We start from the raw sequence: 20208 nt of genomic DNA, 5'->3' as shown, positions 1-20208 counted from the left end.
AGTGACGAGTTTTTTTGTTGTTGATATATCAAACATTCTCGCACATATCGCGATACCCTCTTCCTCATGCCCATCCAAAACCATTCCTTCATTAACCTTTGATAAGTTTTGTATTCCCCCGAATGACCTCCTATAGGAGAGTCATGGTACTCCTTGAGTAAGGCGTCTACAATCTTTGATTTTGAAGGGACCACAATTCTTCCTTTGTAGCGAACAATGTCATGTACTAGTTCGTACCCTTTTGGACAAGGTTTACCAGCCAACAAGTCAGCGTGCAGAAAGACATCCCCGTCCATCAGTTTCAGCACCTCCAACCACTCAATTCCCCCTACTGAAACCATAGTACTCAGTTCTGTTGTTTCCCCCTCAAGTCGGGACAGGGCATCAGCCGCCTGATTTGTTTTACCGGGCTTATATTCAATCTGAAATTGATACCCCATTAGCTTGCTTACCCAACGCTGATAGTCCATGCCCACTTCACGATGTTCCAACAGAAATTTTAAGCTGCGCTAATCGGTACGAATCACAAAAGGGTGACCTAAAAGATATGGTCGCCATTTTTGTACCGCTAACACAATGGCCATTAGCTCCTTCTCGTAGATGGACTCCAACCTTGCTCTTAGGCCCAATATTTTACTAAAGTATGCCACATGGTCTTCTTGTTGCAAAAGTACCGCTCCCAACCCGTATCCTGAGGCGTCGGTTTCCACCACAAATGGCATTCTGAAATTTGGCATCATGAGAACAGGTGTCGTAATCAAGGCATTTTTAAGGGCTCCAAAAGCCTGTGTTGCTGCTGCGTTCCACCCAGAGCAGTCCTTCTTCAATTGATCAGTCAACGGAGAAGCGATGCTTGCATAGTTTCTTATGAATTTTCGATAACACCCAGAAAGACCCAAAAAACCACGAAGCTCTCTTATGTTTCTGGGAACCGGCCAGGCTTCTAAGGCTTGGACCTTTACGGGATCAACTGCAACCCCACTGTGTGAAATCAAATGTCCCAGATAAGCCACTTCCTTTTTTCCGAACTCGCACTTCTTGCGGTTAGCGTAGAGCTGGTGTTGTTCTAACAATTCCAATACCTTTCCTACATGTTGAATATGCTCTTAGACCGAAGGACTATAGACAAGAATATCGTCAAAAAAAACAAGCACGCATCTCCGAAGAAAAGGCCTAAATACTTCGTTCATAATGGCTTGGAATGTGGAAGGTGCGTTGGTTGGCCCAAACGGCATAACCAAAAACTTGTAATGGCCTTCATGTGTTCGAAATGCCGTTTTTGGCACATCTTCTCTACGCACCCTAACTTGATGATACCCAGATTTTAAATCCAATTTACTAAAAACTGAGGCCCCCTGTAGCTCATCGAGCAACTCATCTATCATCGGTTTAGGAAATTTATCTGGCACCGTTACCTTGTTTAGTGCGCGGTAGTCCACACAAAACCGCCACGACCCATCCTTCTTTTTAACAAGGAGCACTGGACTCGAAAATGGGCTGTTAGATAGTTGAATTATTCCAGCAGTTAGCATATCATGGATCAACCTCTCGATTTCATCTTTTTGGGTTTGGGGATACCGGTATGGTCTTACATTTACCGGGTATGATCCTTCCTTATACACAATATGATGGTCCCGGTGTCGAGTAGGCAGCCCCAGGGGCATTTTGAACACTCCTTTAAATTTTTGCATCACTGGTGCTAAAAAGGAAGGCACCTCACTCGTATCCACACCCTGCTGCTCTTGTTTTTCGTTAACCCCCAAATAGTTAAACTCGACTAGGAATCCACTTCGCTCCTTCTTCATGATTTCAATCATAGCCTTCAATGTAATCCTAGTACGCCCCAAAGATGCATCTCCTCTTAAAGTGACCTCATCATCCCCCATATTAAATCTAATGGTTTGCGACATCCAATTTGTGGACATAGTACCTAATTTTTCCAACCACTGTAACCCCAAGATTAAATCAGAATTTCCCAATTCAATTGGCAGAAAATTTTCAATGATCATAAGACCTTGTAGTTGTAAGATAACTGATCTGCATTCCCCTTGGCTCTGCACCATCTCACCTGTACCAAGCGAAACTCCGAAAGTTTTGGAGTCGGTGCAGTTTACTCCCAGTTTCTGCAGTGCTCGTGTCGCTATAAAGTTGGGAGTGGCTCCCGGGTCAATCATAACGACAACCGGGATCCCATTCACCTCCCCTCTAAGTTTGAATGTCTTTGGGCTCGTGATCCCCACCACTGAATTTAAAGAGATTTATGGCTGAATCTCTTCTTCTATTCCCATCTCATCTTCACCGTGAGATCCCCCAGACCCTACTTCTTCCTCTCTGAACCCATCTTCATGTGTGAGTAATAAGCTCAGTTCCTTTCGTTGGCATTTGTGGCCAACATTCCACTTTCCATCGCACCTAAAACACAATCCTCTTGCTCGCTTATCTTGCAATTCTTTCTCACTCAATCGTCTCAATTCCCCCAAGGGTTTGGTCGTAGGCAAAGGACTGCTCCCTATAGACACACCTGACCCCGTGTAGTTCGAATATGATTTTGGTGATGAGCTGACACTATTGGAATAAGACCTTGGAGATAGCGTGGGAGCTGACCCCCAACTGTTTGTTTTAGCTGCAGGGCTAAACCCTAATTTCCCTTCCCCCTTGTATTTTCCATACTTGAACTTATCTTCTACCATATGCGCTAACTCCATTGCATGGTCTACTGTCACCGGCCCCAACAGTCTGACCTCCGCCCTAATATCCTTCCGTAGCCCATTCAAAAATTTCCCCAACGATAATTCCTCCGACACATTGTCTAGTGGTGCCAATAACTCGATAAATTTCAACCTATAATCTGTAACAGTGCCCCTTGTCTATGGGCCAACCACTGTTCTTGCAATGTCCCTGTGGATTGAGAGCGAAATTGACGTCTCAATAATGTTTTAACCTGATCCCACCTTTCAATTGGCCTTCTACGGTGCTCCCATTGAAACCATAACAGTGCTTGCCCTTCTAGCGCTACCACCGTAGCCTCCACCTTTTCCTCCTCTGTCATCCCATAGAAACTAAAAAATCTCTCTGCCCGTAAGATCCACCCATCTGGGTTGTTGCCATCAAAAAGGGGCATATCCAATTTTTTATGCCACCCCGAATTTCTCCTATTCATACCCTGACCCGGTCCGCCTCCTGAGCCCGACCCGGTACCACCTAACCCCCCATTGTTCTCCAGTACTACTACCTTCCCTGAACACAAACCCTTCCTCCTGCTGACCCTTAAACCCTTTTTGTTGCATCGAATGTTCACCTTGCAACGTGGTGAGCGTAGATCTGATGTCGTTTTGAAATTTTAGTTGGTCGTCTTTCATAGACTGTATTAGGGCCTCTTGAGTATCCCTTGACCGAGTGACTCTCCCCTCAAGTCGGCCTATCGCCGCCGCCAATCTTTCATCTTGCTGCTTTGAGATCTCATCAAAACTACTCACAAATCGATTCACCAAAACTTGTTGCATCGCCGCCACGACCCCCTTCACTGCTGCTGCCACCTTTATCGTAATCGTCTCCCGAATGGATTCATGGGTTTTCTCCAATCAAGCCTCGATCTTGTCCAAACGATCCCTTTCTGTGTTTGCCGCCATCGATCTGAGTAATCGTTGCTCTGATACCAATTTGTTGTGGATTAACACAACCCAATCTCAAGATAAACTCACAATATAAATTATATTACTGAAAAGTAAAGATATGGATCAACTGTAATTACACGATAGCCAATTACAATTGAAACTACACCAAGTTCGAGATGTTGGCCTCTCCCATTTTTACGACACACCTAAACAATTATCTGAATGACCAACCCTAATCTCTCCTCACCCTTTTGTACTCATTCTCTGCTGCAATTACCCTTATACCCTTCTCTTTTACTAGTGAGACCTTTTTGCCCTTCTTCTATTCCTCACGTATGTTATAAGTATTGGGCCAGGCCCATGTTCTTGTTGGGTCGTAGCAGAAAGAACTTCAGGTGATTGTCTATTCCACAGATATGAACTTTTGGAAAGTGATTAAGCCTCGACCAATAACTTTTCCGCGTTACGTTGTTTATGATGCTTGCATTATAGGAGTTTTGTATTGGACAACATGGGAAGACAACGGCATGATCATAAGATTTGATTTGAATAACGAGGTGTTTTATAATGACAGATTTCCTGTTAATATTGTGCAGATCATGAATAGAGAGTTTGGATATCGTCCCAATGTACGAATAACCGAGATCAATGATTCTATGGCTGTAATTATGTATTCTGATGATAATTACAGACTCAAAACTAGGGTTCACTTGTGGACGGCGGATGATGGAATTGCGGGATCCTGGACTCTAAATTATGATTTCTTTTTAAATTATGAAAAGCAAAGAGGCCGAATATTTGACGATTCGAGTTGATACATGTAACATGTCCATATGTAATATATTTGAGCACACTGAGAGCTTGGTTTCAGTCACAGGATCTGAACAGCTTGGTGAAATGCAGAGAGCCTAGTTTCAGTCCCGGGATCTAAACAAGTGAAGTGGAATACTCACCAAGATACTATATATATAAGACAGGGTGAGCAATTCTCTTATTAAATTTGTTGTTATATATTGCACTATCTATGTTAGTATTTGATAGGTAGCTGCCTCTATTTGGATAGATTTGTTCGACAAATTTCATTTCCTTAATGTTACATCACGTTTTGAGAATCGTGTCTGAGAATCTAATGCTCTGTACAATATACATAAATAGTGCTTGATCTTGTCTGAGAATCATGTCTGATCTTGCATTGTGAAGTAATCTGCATGTAGAACTAGTTAATCTTATGTTAATACCTATGCTATATGAGCTCATAGATCTGATTATTATGTTTTCTTCATCATTTCTGTCAATCAGGACTAAATTTGGTCCTTTAGCAACAGCAATGCAAGGACTACTTTTTATAATTTTCCGACCCCACACTTGAGCCACGTAAGTAAAATTAGTCCCGAAAAAATAGTTGGCCTCATGCCTCCAATGGAAGAGTCATTTAACGCTTTATAAATTAATAATCTATTTGTACTGTAGGTCCCGTTAGATTTATTATAATGAACATAAATGGAAAAACTGAAAAAGTAGTATACCACATGCATGCTTGTTCCTTTGATTTGAATTAAAATATTAGAAACAAGGGAAGTGGGTCTGTACCAGGGAGTTGGGACTGGCCACTTTTGAGCCTTGGTCCATAATGCAATTCCAGTCCCATTTTATAACATCAGCCCATTTCACGTGTCCCAAGGTTGCACGTGACACTACGCTGCAGCTGCTTTTAGAGTACCTCCAATGCATGCCCAATTGGTGCATTGGGACAAGTAAAGTGGACTTGGCTATCATATTTTGCATTGGAGCAATGTAAGAGAGTTGATTCAACCCCTCTTTGGTAGGGTGTACACGGTTTGGCCAACTCGACTAATTCAAATCGAACCGACCCTATTTCGGCCGAACCAACCCGATTTTTTTCAACCCGATACATATTTGGGTTGAAAATATGTCAACCCGATTTAATTGGGTTGGATATGGTTTTCGATAATTTTAAACCAATCCAACCCAACCCGATTGAAAAATATATGTACATACTAATAAGTTAATCCAAAAATTATGTTTAGGCCTATTACATACATCCATTTATCTGTAACTCTAAATGTAACTTATAACCTCCGTGTTCATTGTTCATTTCGTAACAATAATAGATGTTTGATTAGTGTTATGTTTTTGCATTTATGATTCATTCCAATATATTATTAGTTCTTTTGGTGTCAAAAATTAGATGCTTAAGACTATTCAATATGGAGGATTGTAATATTGTTTTGAACTATTTTCAAGTGTTTTAGATTTTGAAACCTTATGTTTTATTATACTTTTTTATATTAATTTTGTATATTTAATAAACCGATCAAACCGATCCAAACCGATCCAAACCGAACCAAACTGATGTATATAAATTGGTTTGGGTTACAAATTTAAACGGTTTGGGTTGGGTTGAAATTTTGAAAACCCGAATTAATTTGGTTGGGTTGCTAAATTCTCCCAACCCGCCCAACCCGATCCGTGTACGCCCCTAGTCTTTGGTGTCCCTGCCCAGTCTGATCAGAAAAGTATTATTTATATTAATTTATTGACTGCAACAACTATTACACTACCTTTTAATGTTTGTGTGTGAAACGTTTTTGTGTTGTAAGATTAGTTTTATAAATATTTAAATTCAAGTGACTAGTTGAGTTGCAAACTTGCATTGTATGATAAAGGTTTTATACATATGGCATAAAAAGGGTCCCGGAAAAAAGAAAAGATGGGCCGCATTGCGCACGGGCTGAGACTTAAAACATAACGAATGTCCTAAATAAACACCCTTGTTATAGTTTGCTTAAGTGCGTTTGAAATTGGGCTGATTGGCTACTTGGTAATGGGCTAAGCCCAATAATGAAATGAAATGATGGATCGGGCTTTTCCCTTTTCTTCTGTATGATCTTTTTGGAAATAAAATAATATTTTTAGAAAAGTCAAATTAAGGGGAGATAGATAGATGCCGTCAATATAAAAAAAAAATTCAGTGTCAAATTTATTTGGGAAAAAAAATAACCGAATAAAATATTGATTATTTATCTTTATCAATGATCGTATAAAAACTGAGAAAATGATACAAAAATACGACATAAAATAAAATAACTAAAGACATAAAACAACTAATAAATCAGAATGATTGTTTACAAATCAATATCTATTCTCACAATCTTTCGGATTTTTCTGGGTGACCAATTATAGTGCTCAAATTTTTACATATTTTTAAAAAACACAGCCTAAACACCACACACATAATATAGCAAAAAAATGACAAAAATCTAATAATTTTATTACATCAAAAATGCTCTTAAATACTTGAGTTATTTGAAATAAGCCTAAATTATCTCACTTTCAGTTTCAACAACTAAGATATTTTCAGAAATAAATAACTTTTTTTATCGCATAAATAAATAAATAACTCTATAAAATACACACCTCTCCACAATTAAAAAACCCCTCATTTACAAATCTAGGGTTTTCTCTTCATTTCCCAAATCAAAACACTCTCTCACTCTCTCTAGGGTTTTAAATCTCCCTCTCTCTCTCTCTCCCCAAATCTCTCCCATCTCTCACGATCTCTCCTAATCTCTCCATCTCTCCCAAATCTCTCCCGATCTCTCTCTCTCTCAATGGCCGCCGCAGTCCACTCCTCCAAAACTGAGTCCTACGTGGACAACAAACGCAAAGACGACATCCGAATGGCCAACATCAACGCCGCCCGATCCGTCTCCGACGCCGTCCGCACCTCTCTCGGTCCCAAAGGCATGGACAAAATGATCTCCACCGCCTCCGGCGAAGTCATCATCACCAACGACGGCGCCACTATTCTCAACAAAATGGAAGTCCTCCAACCGGCGGCGAAGTTTCTCGTCGAACTCTCCAAGTCTCAGGACATCGTCGCCGGCGACGGCACCACCACCGTCGTCGTCATCGCCGGCGCTCTCCTCAAACAATGCCAATCTCTCCTCTCTTCCGGTATTCATCCTACGGTAATTTCTGAAGCTTTGCATAAGGTTTCGTTAAAAAGTGTCGATGTGTTAACCGCTATGTCTGTTCCAATTGAATTAACTGATAGAGAGAGCTTGATTAAGAGTGCTAGTACTAGTTTGAATAGTAAAGTTGTATCGCAATACTCGAGTTTGTTAGCTCCGTTGGCGGTTGAGGCGGTTTTGAATGTAGTCGATGAGAATAAGCCGGATTTAGTTGATTTGAGGGATGTTAAGGTTGTTAAGAAGCTAGGAGGGACGGTGGATGATACGGAGTTGGTTAAGGGGTTAGTGTTTGATAAGAAGGTGAGTCATGCTTCGGGAGGGTTGACTAGGGTTGAGAATGCGAAAATTGGGGTAATTCAGTTTCAGATTAGTCCGCCGAAGACGGATATTGAGCAGAGTATTGTGGTTAGTGATTATACGCAGATGGATAGGATTTTGAAGGAGGAGAGGAATTATATATTGGGGATGATTAAGAAGATTAAGGCGACGGGGTGTAATGTGTTGTTGATTCAGAAGAGTATTTTGAGGGATGCTGTTACGGATTTGTCGTTGCATTATTTGGCTAAGGCAAAGATTTTGGTTGTTAAAGATGTGGAAAGGGATGAGATTGAGTTTATTACGAAGACGTTGAATTGTTTGCCGATTGCGAATATTGAGCATTTTAGGGTGGAGAAGTTGGGGTTTGCGGATTTGGTTGAGGAGGTTTCGTTGGGGGAGAGGAAGATTGTGAAGATTACAGGGATTAAGGAGATGGGTAGGACGACTACGGTGTTGGTTCGTGGGTCGAATCAGTTGGTTCTTGATGAGGCGGAGAGGAGTTTGCATGATGCTTTGTGTGTTGTTAGGTGTTTAGTTAATAAGAAGTTTTTGATTGCTGGAGGTGGGGCGCCGGAGATTGAGCTTTCGAGGCAGTTGGGTGCTTGGGCTAAGGTGTTGCAGGGGATGGAAGGGTACTGTGTGAAGTCTTTTGCTGAGGCTTTGGAAGTTATTCCTTATACTTTGGCTGAGAATGCAGGTTTGAACCCGATTGTTATTGTGACTGAGCTTCGCAACAGGCACGCACAGGGTGAGATCAATGCTGGGATCAATGTCAGGAAAGGGCAGATCACTAATATCTTGGAGGAGAATGTGGTGCAGCCCCTGCTAGTGAGCACAAGTGCTATTTCACTGGCAACAGAGTGTGTGCGGATGATCTTGAAGATTGATGACATTGTCACAGTGAGGTAGATTTGATCATAGCATGGGAATGTTGGTGATTTGAAAACTGTTTATGATATTGTTTCTTAATATCTGTGCGTGTTTATTATTTTAGTTGCTTTGTTATTTTGTAAGAAACTTTGCTCGAAGAATTTTGACTCGTTTGTGCTGTGGTAACTCTAGCTTTAGTTATATTGGAGCTTTATGTAGTTTATTTTGAACACTATGATGTCAGTATAATCATTTTATTATCTAATGTTTTTCAGTCGTCTTTATGAATATTTGATGATACATATTATATATTGCAGTTGGTTCTATATATCCATTGCCCCAGGTTGGAAAAGTGGAAGTTGTAGCTCACTGGTTGAGTGAATTGGTGCTACCTCATTAGCAAATCTTAGTATTTTTCTTTAATGATAAATTCGATGTTAGTGTTACCAAAGCACAAATTTCCCTCCTACCATATCATATCAGTTTAGTGTATGTAGCTTTTAATTCTCTCCGGTGGTTTTTCTCTTACAATTTCTTTTATCTTCATGTTTAGTCTTTTATGAACCCTGTATTGTGTGAAGTAGAAGAGTGCTGCTGCACTTATCCTAAAATTTATGTGCTACTAGCTAGTAATATCCAATCTTTTTGTCCACTGTCATCTGATGAGGTTCCTTTAGAGTTGTCAAATTAGATTGCTACTATCTATATTCTGGGGAAGATGGCATAGGTACTTTAAATTTAGTTATTTTGGATCTTGTTGTCTAGTTATTGTTGAATACTGTTATATTAGTATGCTTGTTTCGTTATATTCAGTCCTGCTTTTATATGTCTGAAATTTTGATGATTTTATCACAGTTGATTCTATTATTCATTTATTCTGTAGATCTGTTGCCTTAGATCGGAAGAGTGAAAGCTATATCTCCCTCCCTTTATGCATTTGGGGAAGAACATTAGAAAATTTTAGAACTGTTATATAGTGAAATATTTAGTGTTAGATGTGCATATATTGTTTTTGCCTTGTGATATCCTCGGTTCATTATTAGGTGTTTTCTTCTCTTATAATTTCCTTCATCATTATTTCTTCTTTTCATTCCAAATCCCCGTTTTCTATCAACTAGTACTGGAGCCGGAAGTTACCATTATCTTACAGTTCACATGACACTCATACCCAGTTTTTTTTTGTTAACCACCATTAGTTGAAGCACATTTAGAGCTGGCATCAATGTCATTCCAGGTCAGTAGATAACTGCAGTATCAGATGAATTACTCAAATAGACTAATGCAAGATCTGCCTACGCCAAACCAGGTCAGTTGATAACCCATTTTATTCCCCAACTATACCAACTGCTGGCACCTTATTGATACGCAATTTCTGTTGTCACATCAGCGCCAACTCTATTCTGCCTATTGAATCACTTGAAAGGGAGAAAATTTTAGTATCACTTATCGCTTTGATGTGTGAGAACCGTCATTATTCATTATTAGAATTCAAATTTATCCGAGATTCACAAAACCATATCAAATCCAGGAGTGCAGCAAGTTTGCTTTAAATCTGTTTGGCAAACAGAGCTGCACCGAATCCTCTGTTGTGTGCCAAGAAACTCTGTTGCTCCTCCACTTATCTGCTGAGCCATTTTCATCTTTGGCTTCATATTTTGTCTCTCCAATATGAGATAAAAAGTACGCTGCTTATGGAATTTACATGGTTGAGGCTTTACGTCTTCACAGTCGCTTGCGTTGTGGCTCGTTGTGGCTCTTCCCTACCGTTCTAGTATCCTTGTGGATTTGTGAAAATAAGGATGTTAATAGAACTGCCTGGTGTTAAATGGAATTTCAGGTGGAGTGTTTATGGGAATGTAGCCTACTTTGTGTTATCTACTATGTGCTATGAGTATATTAAGCCTTCTCTAGTTTATGTAATCACATTCTGTAGTTTTGACACTGCCGAGTGCTGAGAAGACATGTTCTGTGCCCCTGTTTTTACATGATTTATAGAACTCAGGAAGTTTCTTTTATAAAGCTTAAATCAATACAGGATTTTTTCGACAAATTAAACCAAAAATGATCAAGATTTATATATTGATGGCTTTATACATTGATTGCTTTGATAAATACATGAAGACCAGAGATTTCAAGAAACCCAAAATTCGAATTTGATCGTATCCGATTCGAAATAAGGTTCAAATAACTTGATTTGGAAAATAACTCAATCCGGTTTACGAGCCTTAAATTAACCTCCTATATTTCTGAAAAATTTGGCCAGGTCCAAAAACCGGGTTGAATAATTAGATTTGGAGAATAACTGAATCTGGTTAACGATGGTTAAATTGACCTCCTATTTCTCTGAAAAATTTGATCACGTCCAAAATCCTATTAGAATAACTAGATTTAAAAAATAACTCAATCCTAGACTTAAATTAACCTCCTATTTTTTGAAAAATTTGGCCATTATGATTTTAAAAATGTCTAGACAAAGACCACTCAAAATTAGGTTCATAAAATAATTTCAAAATGATGTAGTATTGTGTCATTTTGGACTATTTTAATTAGAGAGATTGATGTAAATACATGAAGATCAACCTTATTAATTGTGAGATAACCACATGATATTTGACATTTTAAAACGATTTTAGAAACCGATTCTAAGTACCCGGCATTTCTCTTTAATTTGTGAAAAAAATTAAATGAAAACTCGAGATTTGGTGATGGAATTGAAAATCTAATTTTGGTGCGTGTTGGTCTATAGTCTTAAAAGCTGTCACGTCCGTATTAGTAAACTCACCGCTGGAAATATTAAAAGAATGGACAGCAAGAGTTGATTATCCCATAAATCAGTAGAAAAAAAAGGTGACACAACACTTTTCAAACCTAAAAAAACACAACTACATACAAGATTCCTGACTCAACATACACTCAAGTTCAGTTTAACTTCAAACCTCATATCATTACAAGCCTTACAAACAAAGTTTAACTCTTTCGTTCCAGATTTTGAGTTCGAAAATCATCGGGAAAAGAACAAGAAGAATAGAGAAATGAAGGAGAGAGAGTTGGATTATATACTAGTGCCTTTAGGTATTGTAGTGCTGTGTTTGTATCATGTATGGCTTATTTTCACTATCAAACGACGACCTACAAGAACTGTTATTGGTATTAATGCTCAGAGCCGCCATCAATGGGTTTTCTCCATGATGTCTGTATGTATTTCCTTGTATCCTCTTTTCTTTATGTTTATGAATTATGATCAGACATGAATATTCTTTTTTATTGTGTTGTTTCTTTGTCATGTTATTAGTATGCATCAAGAATTGTATAAGTTTGTATTGTTTTGATATGTGGTTTGAGTTGGGCTTATGTTTTAAAGATCGAATTTCTAGTGTGTGCCCAAGAGCACATGCTAAAAATCCATACTTGATGAGTTGCGGAGAGCTTATTAATATTGATGCACCGCCTGCATGTACAAAATTCTCCATCAATAAAATTTTGGCAACTCATCAAACACGGTTTCTTAGTGTGTGCAAGGTTTGTTTGTTGGGTGGGAATTTTGTTTTTATTGCTGGATAAATTTTGGGTATTAGTGAAATAATGATCATAACAAACAAATAGAATTGAACATTCTCGAATACATTACTCGAAATTATGGGATGGGAGGATAGAATGTATGTAGAGACCTTACCTCCTACTCCTTGAGGCTGTTTTGGTAAAGATCTAAGGCTTTAAGGTACTAAATTTTGTGAAAATGGTGCTAATTGTAAAGAGACACTTCTGAAGTATTTCTTGTTTTGCTAATTGAATTCACCCGGCGACTTTGTGTTTGACTAGCCTTGAACCCTAGACTTCCTGTAATGGGCTGAGGGAATGCCACAGGGCCAGAAATTTTGATCTTTTGCAAGTAGTTGAAATTTGATCCTATTCTTAGCACCAACCCATCAATGATCAACCTAAGCAGGCGTTTGGTTTATGAAAGTAAAATTGAGATTGTGATCCCAAGTTCTTGTTCCAGTCTTTGTTACAGAGCCCATTTCTCGTTGTTTGTTGTCCACCTGATGCTGGAATATTGATTAGCCATCTATTGATATCTCTTAATAATTCGGACCGAGTTCGTGTTCTGCATAATTGACAATCATTATAGCGAAAAAATTGAGAAGGAAGTATAAACTATGATACAAGTTGGAGGACAGGCTATAGTGTCTCAAAGCAGGGCATATGTTTTACATATCTTCTTTTGGCTGGAGGGTGGGTTATGATTTATCATAAGTTCACACCCGGAGACTGTAGTTTTCCATAACCTGGGTTTGCATCTTCGTAAATTCCTTTTTTATAGATATCAGTGTCTTATGTAAAGAGGCTAATGGTAGTTGTCTTGCTCTTAAAATTCTTCACTTTGTTTCCGTGGAAGTTAATTAAGGTTCTCTGTTCTTGTAAATAAAACTTATTGGACTTGTATGGCGATTGTATTGAAAGTAGTGCAATCAGAACGCTGTCCAAGAGTGACCTGGGGTCATGAAGGTAGCGGCTTGTCAGCATGTAACACTCCATTAATCTGAACCGAAACTTCTGTTGTGTAAAACTGAGATTGTGCTCCTAAGTTCTTGTACTTGTTTCAGTTTTTGTTACAGAGCCCATTTCTCATTGTTTTTTGTTGTCCACCTGCTGTTGTATATTGATTAACCATCCGTTGACACCTCTTATTGATCCGGAAAGAGTGCTTGTTCTGCATTATAAAACAGTATAGCGAAAAATTGGGAAGGAAGTGTAAACTATGATACATATTGGAGGACAGGTCATAGTGTCCAAGGCAGGGCATATGTTTTTTTTCTTTTCTTTTGGCTGGAAGGTGGGTTATGACGAGTTCATACCAGTAGACTGTAGTGTACTAGTGTTCAATGACCTAGGTTTGCATCTTCATTATATTTTATTTTATTTTATAGATGAAGTTGTCTTATGTAAAGACTAAAGAGTCTAATGGTAGGTAAAGTTCTCCTTTTATTTGTCTTCCGAATAATGACTCGTCCACTGACAGAAGCTAGAAACATGATGATAAGTTAATAATGTATACAAGATTGATGAAATGATCGTAATAAACAAATCAAGATAAATATTCCGGTATATCCCACTCAAAAGCGACATGGGAGGATAATATGTATGTAGGCCTTATCCCTACTTCTTGAGGCTGTTTTGGTATTGATCTCAGCTTAAAATTTTGCAAAGTTTGATGAAAGATATAAAATGAAGAGGCTCGACAATTGTAGTAGTGCTGCTCCTCTCCTCAGCCGCAAGGCCCGCAACCCCTCAACCTATATTTGACTCTTCCAGTGTAAATTTCTGATCATGATTCTAATTTGTTGTAGTATTTGGTCAGGGATTGACATCCTTTGCTAATCGGCACTAAGTTTGTATTATGCATATTTGACGCTGAATCAAATGTGTAAGCCAAGATGCAAACAAAATAGCCTAAATTGCTGAAGTGTCTTTAGGCAGATGATTTTGATTCACTCTTTTGGTTGAAGGGTGGGTTATAATGAGATCACAGTTGTGGGTTTATATCACACGGTTTGCAGTTTTAGAATTATTTTTTTCTTTGTTGTAGACTATGGGGTCTTCAGTGGAAAGGGCCGTCCTCTTAAAGTTCTTGATCTTTACTTTTACACGTCTTCCAGAAATTATGACTCCTACCTATGACATTCCTTATGACTCCGTATGATTGTGTTTCTTCATCCTTGTATCAAATTTACACGAAGAAGAAATGAAAGCAGTTATATAGTGAGTTTGTCACAACTGGTACTGGAACGCTGTATAAAGTAATCTGGGCTCATAAATAGAGACACTTGTCAACATGTGCTTATAAATTTTGTATAGCAGGTAAAGAACACCGAATTACTGAAATTTTCTGTTTAAAATAGTTTGGTAGTTTTATGTATCTGTAGGAATCAAATCTATACTTTTTTCATTCTTATGGATGACTTCGTCGCAGGTTAGCTTTCTACGAGAGAACCAACTAGTCTCCGGTTATCCTCTTAAGTAGGATGAAACATGTATACTTTAAGTGTCAAAATCAAGATCTATCCTTTTCTTGTTTTAACTATTTGATCTGCTTTCGGTTTATATGCTCTACTGTTCTGCAGTTTTCACTTCATCTGCACATAAATTAGGTGTCGAATCCTTATACATTACAATTTAGACACTGATCCTGGTTTGAAGTTTAGCGTTTTTGTTCTTTTTCAGGATCCAGTGAAAAATGGCGTTTTGGCAGTTCAAACAATCCGTAACAACATAATGGCATCAACGCTTTTGGCAACAGCAGCTATCACTCTCAGCTCCTTAATCAGTGTTTATGTCAGCAGCTCATCAGACACTACAAGCCGATCGTCAGAACTAATTTATGGCAATAAAACCCGAATCATATCTTCAGTCAAGTACTTTACTATCTTGCTCTGCTTTCTTGTAGCATTTCTTTGTAATGTGCAGTGCATTAGATATTATGCTCATGTAAGCTTCTTGATAACACTTCCTAATTTTAAAGATAGTACAGAATCAATCGAATATGTAGCAAGAAATCTAAATCGAGGGAGCTTATTCTGGTCACTTGGCTTGCGAGCATTTTACTTTTCATTCCCTCTCTTCCTTTGGATATTTGGGCCGATACCAATGTTTGTTTGTTGCTGGATCATGTCATTTGTGCTCTATTTTCTTGATACAACTACCAGTTTCACAAGGAAGCTTCACAAGCAATCTTTCAAAGAGCATAGAAAAGATGAGGATGTAGAATCAGGTTGTAATACATTGCAAGACAGTTAACTATTTATTAAAAATATTATTATATTTTGGTGTTAGTGATGGTGAAAACTATGCAACCCTGCTGCAAAATCGTAGCAAAAGAATCTCAAATCTCAACCAACTTTGATTTGATTTTCATTCGATATAGTTGTAAGAGTCTATGTTCATTCTCACTTAGATTGTTAAGTAAGAGGACTTGGACATTAGCAATCCTCTCTTGTAAGGAATTGTTTGATTTGATCCCGGGTACGCTAACTTTTGTTTCACTTCTTCTCGAATGCAAGTGCTGTAATGTGTAGTTTAGTTTCAGGTCAGACACCGATGCTTTTCATCTATGGCCCTGATCACGGGGAAGCCGGGGTGGATCCTTCAGGTTCTGTTCATGATTCCTTGTATTAATCGTCTGCTACTTCGTAATCATATTGTCATATAATTTAGAACTCTTGTATTTTCTAGTTTCTTACAAGTTTTAGTTTGGGAAATGTTATTTCCAGAGCATTTTTTTTGTTTCCAGAGCAATGGAATGCGAAATTACCAAATTACCCTTGTATTAATCTTTTCAGGAGATGTTTATAGTAAATGCAGGGGGACAGTTTAGTATTTTCACTCAGTTTTTCCTCCGGAAACAAAAAACTTGCTCAGGAAATAACATTTCCCTTTAGTTTTGATGTACATCTGTTCCATACAACCCTACCTCATTCTGAACATTTCTATGTGTTAGACAAGTAATGTGCAATTCTACTTGAGCGGGATGAGATAGATCAAGTGGTTAAGGGTATATTTCTTGTCGTCTCACGTTCTGGATTCGATTCTCGTTCGCCCCCAAAATTTGTTAGAACAGATACTCAATTGTAATGCAAATAGGCCAAATTAGTCAAAACAAAATGTGCAATTCTACTTTGAAGAAATAAATTTTGATAAGATAATAAATAAGAAAAAAAAAAAGAAATATCAAGGTGGTGTGGAGTGGGCCTTGTGGTACAGTTTTATCCCTCATGATGTCGTCTCAAGTTCTGAGTTCGATTCTCGCTCATCCCGAGATTTGTTAGAACATATACTCAATTGTAAGGCAAATAGGCCAAATTAGTCGAAACAAAATGTGCAATTCTACTTTGAAGAAATAAATTTTGATAAGATAATAAATAAGGAAAAAAAGGAAATATCATGGTGGTGTGGAGTGGGCCTTGTGGTACCCTCATGAATGAACAAGTCAAAAGGGTCCAAAATAGAATATTTACATAGGCCCGGCCCATACTTCAGTTTCTGGGATATAAAATGGTTCAAATCCAAATCTCTGGCCCAGGATAAATCAATTACTATAAATTATACCTGTTGCCTTGGCTTCTCTCAAATTTTATGTTTATAATATTATTTTAATAAAATTTAATATGGATATTTGAAGATAGTGCACTTCTAAGACATCAAAATTTATTTGGCGATAAAAGTTTATCACTTGTGATTTTAGGTTCTTAATTTGATTTTAGCTCAGCCGAAATTTATTGGAACATCTTCGAAACTGTTGAATTTAGGAATTATATAACATAAATTTAAAGTTATATGTATGTACATTTATTTTTTCTCAAAATTTTCGGTTTACATACATGTATCTGAAAACTTTGACATTTCAAAGTGAATCTTAAAGCAGTGTTTCGCCTGTTAGCCAACATTGCAATTATTAGAGGGATACTCAGGCTGAAAGACCTGTGAGTCAGAGCAAGTCAAATTCAAGATGCAAAATAACTATAGTTATTGCTATAATTTGGCATCAAATATTGTCTTTTGGTGCTAAAACAAAATTTCAACTTCAATGCTAGATGTATTTTGAAACCAAATATTTTCTTATTTACCTAAATTTTGTCACTTTGCCTTGAGTTTCATTTAAAGTACAACAACATGCATCTTATTTGTAGTAGTATGATGATGTGGCTAGATGCATAAATGCATCATTGGTTTCAAATTTAGAACCAAGGATGCATATATACATATTTGTATCTAAGTATAGAACTCTTAAAGTTGAAATTTTTGAAATTTGATTTCAAATTATAAAAATGACATCACTTATAGCATTGCATTGGACTTGCTCTTATAAGCGACTGTCTTAAGATGACCGTCACGAGTTGGTTTGTTTTGATCCTCATTTCTAAACGAATATAACTGGTCGCAAATAGGGTCAAAATCGATCGAGTACCGACCCATAATTGGTTCTTCATGCTGCATTTTCCAATTAACGAAAACCACCTAATATTTCGGTTAAAAATATGATCAAAATTGACTGACTTTTGATTGGTTATGTCTTTTGTAGGTCCAATCCTATGCCCAAGAGTATAGTTTTGCCGTATTAGCAAAATCAACACAAGCAAGGGTAGAAATTCTGAAAATGCAAGCATTAAAAATCAAGAATTAGTTTGGTATCTTTAAAAAGAATTCAAGCTAAGCATGGAAAAACATAAAAAAAATTATGTTTTTAGGATTAAAAAACCATCAATCTTTTTTTCAGTTCTTTCTATTTATACATTCAGCTTACAGTTTGTGCTTTCCTTTCTTGTTCAAAATTTTCCAGCACTTGTCCACAACTCTTAGTGACATAATGGTTGGATATATATATCTATTAATTATATATCAACTTGCTTAAAGTTTATAGAAACCCTAAAAAAGAGATGAGCTGCAGAGCTGACAAATGATTTATCAATTTAAGATGGCAAATCAGTAATTAAGATGTATGACTAATGACAATTTGATCTCCACAAATCAGATCTGACAGATGGTTTGGCCACTGCTTTCAATTCTATTAGTAAATCTAAGATTAAGGCTTACTAAATAGAATTAGACACCTAAATGTATCTAAGAACACCTGATCAGCTGAGTTATAATTTTAGGTTTTAACAGGGCAGTTAATTATCTACTGAGCACTTGAACACATCATATACATGTTTGTAATTTTCTTTTTTTGCTCCTAAAGATTAAATATTACAATTCAAGTCCTTGTAACTCTCTATTTTATTAAATAATTGCAGACCATTTCATCCCCCAGAAAGTCTTCATTACTGTATAGTGGATGCAAGTGGTGCCTATATAGTATATATTCTTTAACAACATTCACTTTAGTGTAATTAGTTGAATTATATGTAAAAACAGGTATGTAGCATCATATCAGTTCTGTCAGACTGCACCGGCACAAACAGTGTCAGAGGTCCCTAGCTCTGTGGAGTTGCTTGTGTACAGCTAGCTAGTCAAATTAACCCTAATTATACAGTACTTAACTTAATATTATATTTTTATAACCCTAAACAAAAAATGTTTAGTTACAGTATACTGATTGAGTGCACAACTTCAAGTGCCTTCACTCTTATCTGTTAATTAGGGTTACAATTACTTTTATCTGTTTAGGGTTATAACTTTTAAACATTTATAAGCTCCCAACTTATAATTATATATGACTTTAATAGAAGTGCAGAACCACTAATATTTCTCGCCCTAAAATGTGTTCTCAGAAGAATCATTATCGTTCCATATATATTTTTTTGAAGAAATATAATCAAATCCTTGAAATAATAGTATAAAGAATTTGTATAAATGTACTGCCGGATCGAGTTGTATACACAAGAAGGATGACAAATAATAACATTGAAGAATAATTCAAAGTCTTCGATCCGGTTCTCATCAGTAATCTGCAGATTAGGTTATTGATTCACTTGCACCAGTTGCTATAATCTCTTTTACTCTTGATCTGAAATTGCTGCTTTAATTAATAATCAGTAAAGGCTTGAATTACGAAACTGCAAACTGAAAATTGAATCTCTGCAATTTGTAAAAAACCCATGTCAGCAAATTGAGAAACAAAACTTGAATTAGCTCCAATTATTACTTCTAGTACTCGTTTGATCATCAAATGAAAACTAATTGCATACACAATACTAACTAAAAGAACATAATCAGAAGATTTATATATGAACACATAATAAAACATATATATGTTCTTAAAAAATGAAGCAGAATCATATGTATATAGCCATATAGGGTAGAGAGACAGGGCTTCAAGATTGAGGGGGCTGAATTAAGGATGATGACAGAAGCATAGAGAGCACAAAGGAGTGAGATGCAGGCCCTTGCTGCACTTCATCATCTGTGCTCTCTATCTTCTGTCAACATCACCACCACTGCCTCCCTCTTCCCCCATCTAACTCTACTTCTATCTTCACTATTAATTAAGGATGTATACTTTAACAAAATATGTGTGTGTGTGTGTGAGAGAGAGAGGGAGAGAGAGAGAGAGAGAGGGAGAGAGAGAGAGAGGGAGAGAGAGAGAGAGGGAGGGAGAGAGAGAGAGGGAGGGAGAGAGAGGGGGAGAGAGGGAGAGAGAGAGAGAGAGTTATAGGAGTAGGAGCTAAAGAGCTAGATAGTTTGGTGTGCCCTGTTGCAGAATGGCTAAAGCTGTATTTATAGACAGGAGAAGCAAAGAAATAATGAAAATCGAGGCATCTACTTTTTACTGGTCTATATATACATAAGTTACAACTTACAAGTACAAATGTATATCTCTTGCACAGTTGTTTCATGCACTCCAAAATTATAAATTGTGGAGTCAACAAATTAGGCCCACTGTAACTTACTAACAACCCTAGAAATTTGATTTACAC

The 20208-nt window shown here is 37.4% G+C and overlaps 2 protein-coding genes across 2 annotated transcripts; both read left to right on the top strand.

The window, feature by feature from the left end:
• Positions 1-7068: 7068 nt before the first annotated feature.
• On the top strand, positions 7069-9062 carry LOC141670799 (T-complex protein 1 subunit delta). The gene has a single exon (XM_074476796.1). It carries the CDS (start codon positions 7247-7249, stop codon positions 8834-8836), a length of 1590 nt encoding a protein of 529 aa, XP_074332897.1. The 5' UTR covers positions 7069-7246; the 3' UTR covers positions 8837-9062.
• A 2553-nt stretch (positions 9063-11615) lies between these two features.
• On the top strand, positions 11616-15616 carry LOC141670639 (uncharacterized). Its single transcript, XM_074476582.1, has 2 exons — positions 11616-11991; positions 15020-15616. The coding sequence occupies exons 1-2, from the start codon at positions 11830-11832 to the stop codon at positions 15590-15592; spliced, it is 735 nt and encodes a 244-aa protein (XP_074332683.1). The 5' UTR covers positions 11616-11829; the 3' UTR covers positions 15593-15616.
• The last annotated feature ends 4592 nt before the right edge of the window (positions 15617-20208 follow it).

The sequence above is a fragment of the Apium graveolens genome, chromosome 7 (assembly GCF_009905375.1).
Source record: "Apium graveolens cultivar Ventura chromosome 7, ASM990537v1, whole genome shotgun sequence".
Classification (NCBI taxonomy): domain Eukaryota; kingdom Viridiplantae; phylum Streptophyta; class Magnoliopsida; order Apiales; family Apiaceae; genus Apium; species Apium graveolens.
The sequence above is the reverse complement of the archived record's forward strand: the minus strand, read 5'-3'. Positions and strand labels throughout refer to the sequence as shown.

What these genes read in the sequence shown, in the direction of transcription:
- LOC141670799 (XM_074476796.1), top strand. Translation starts at nt 7,247, where the DNA reads ATGGCCGCCGCAGTCCACTCCTCCAAAACTGAGTCCTACGTGGACAAC.
- LOC141670639 (XM_074476582.1), top strand. Translation starts at nt 11,830, where the DNA reads ATGAAGGAGAGAGAGTTGGATTATATACTAGTGCCTTTAGGTATTGTA. An exon ending in GGGTTTTCTCCATGATGTCT is followed by an intron (nt 11,992 to 15,019) that starts GTATGTATTTCC and finishes GTTCTTTTTCAG; the next exon opens with GATCCAGTGAAAAATGGCGT.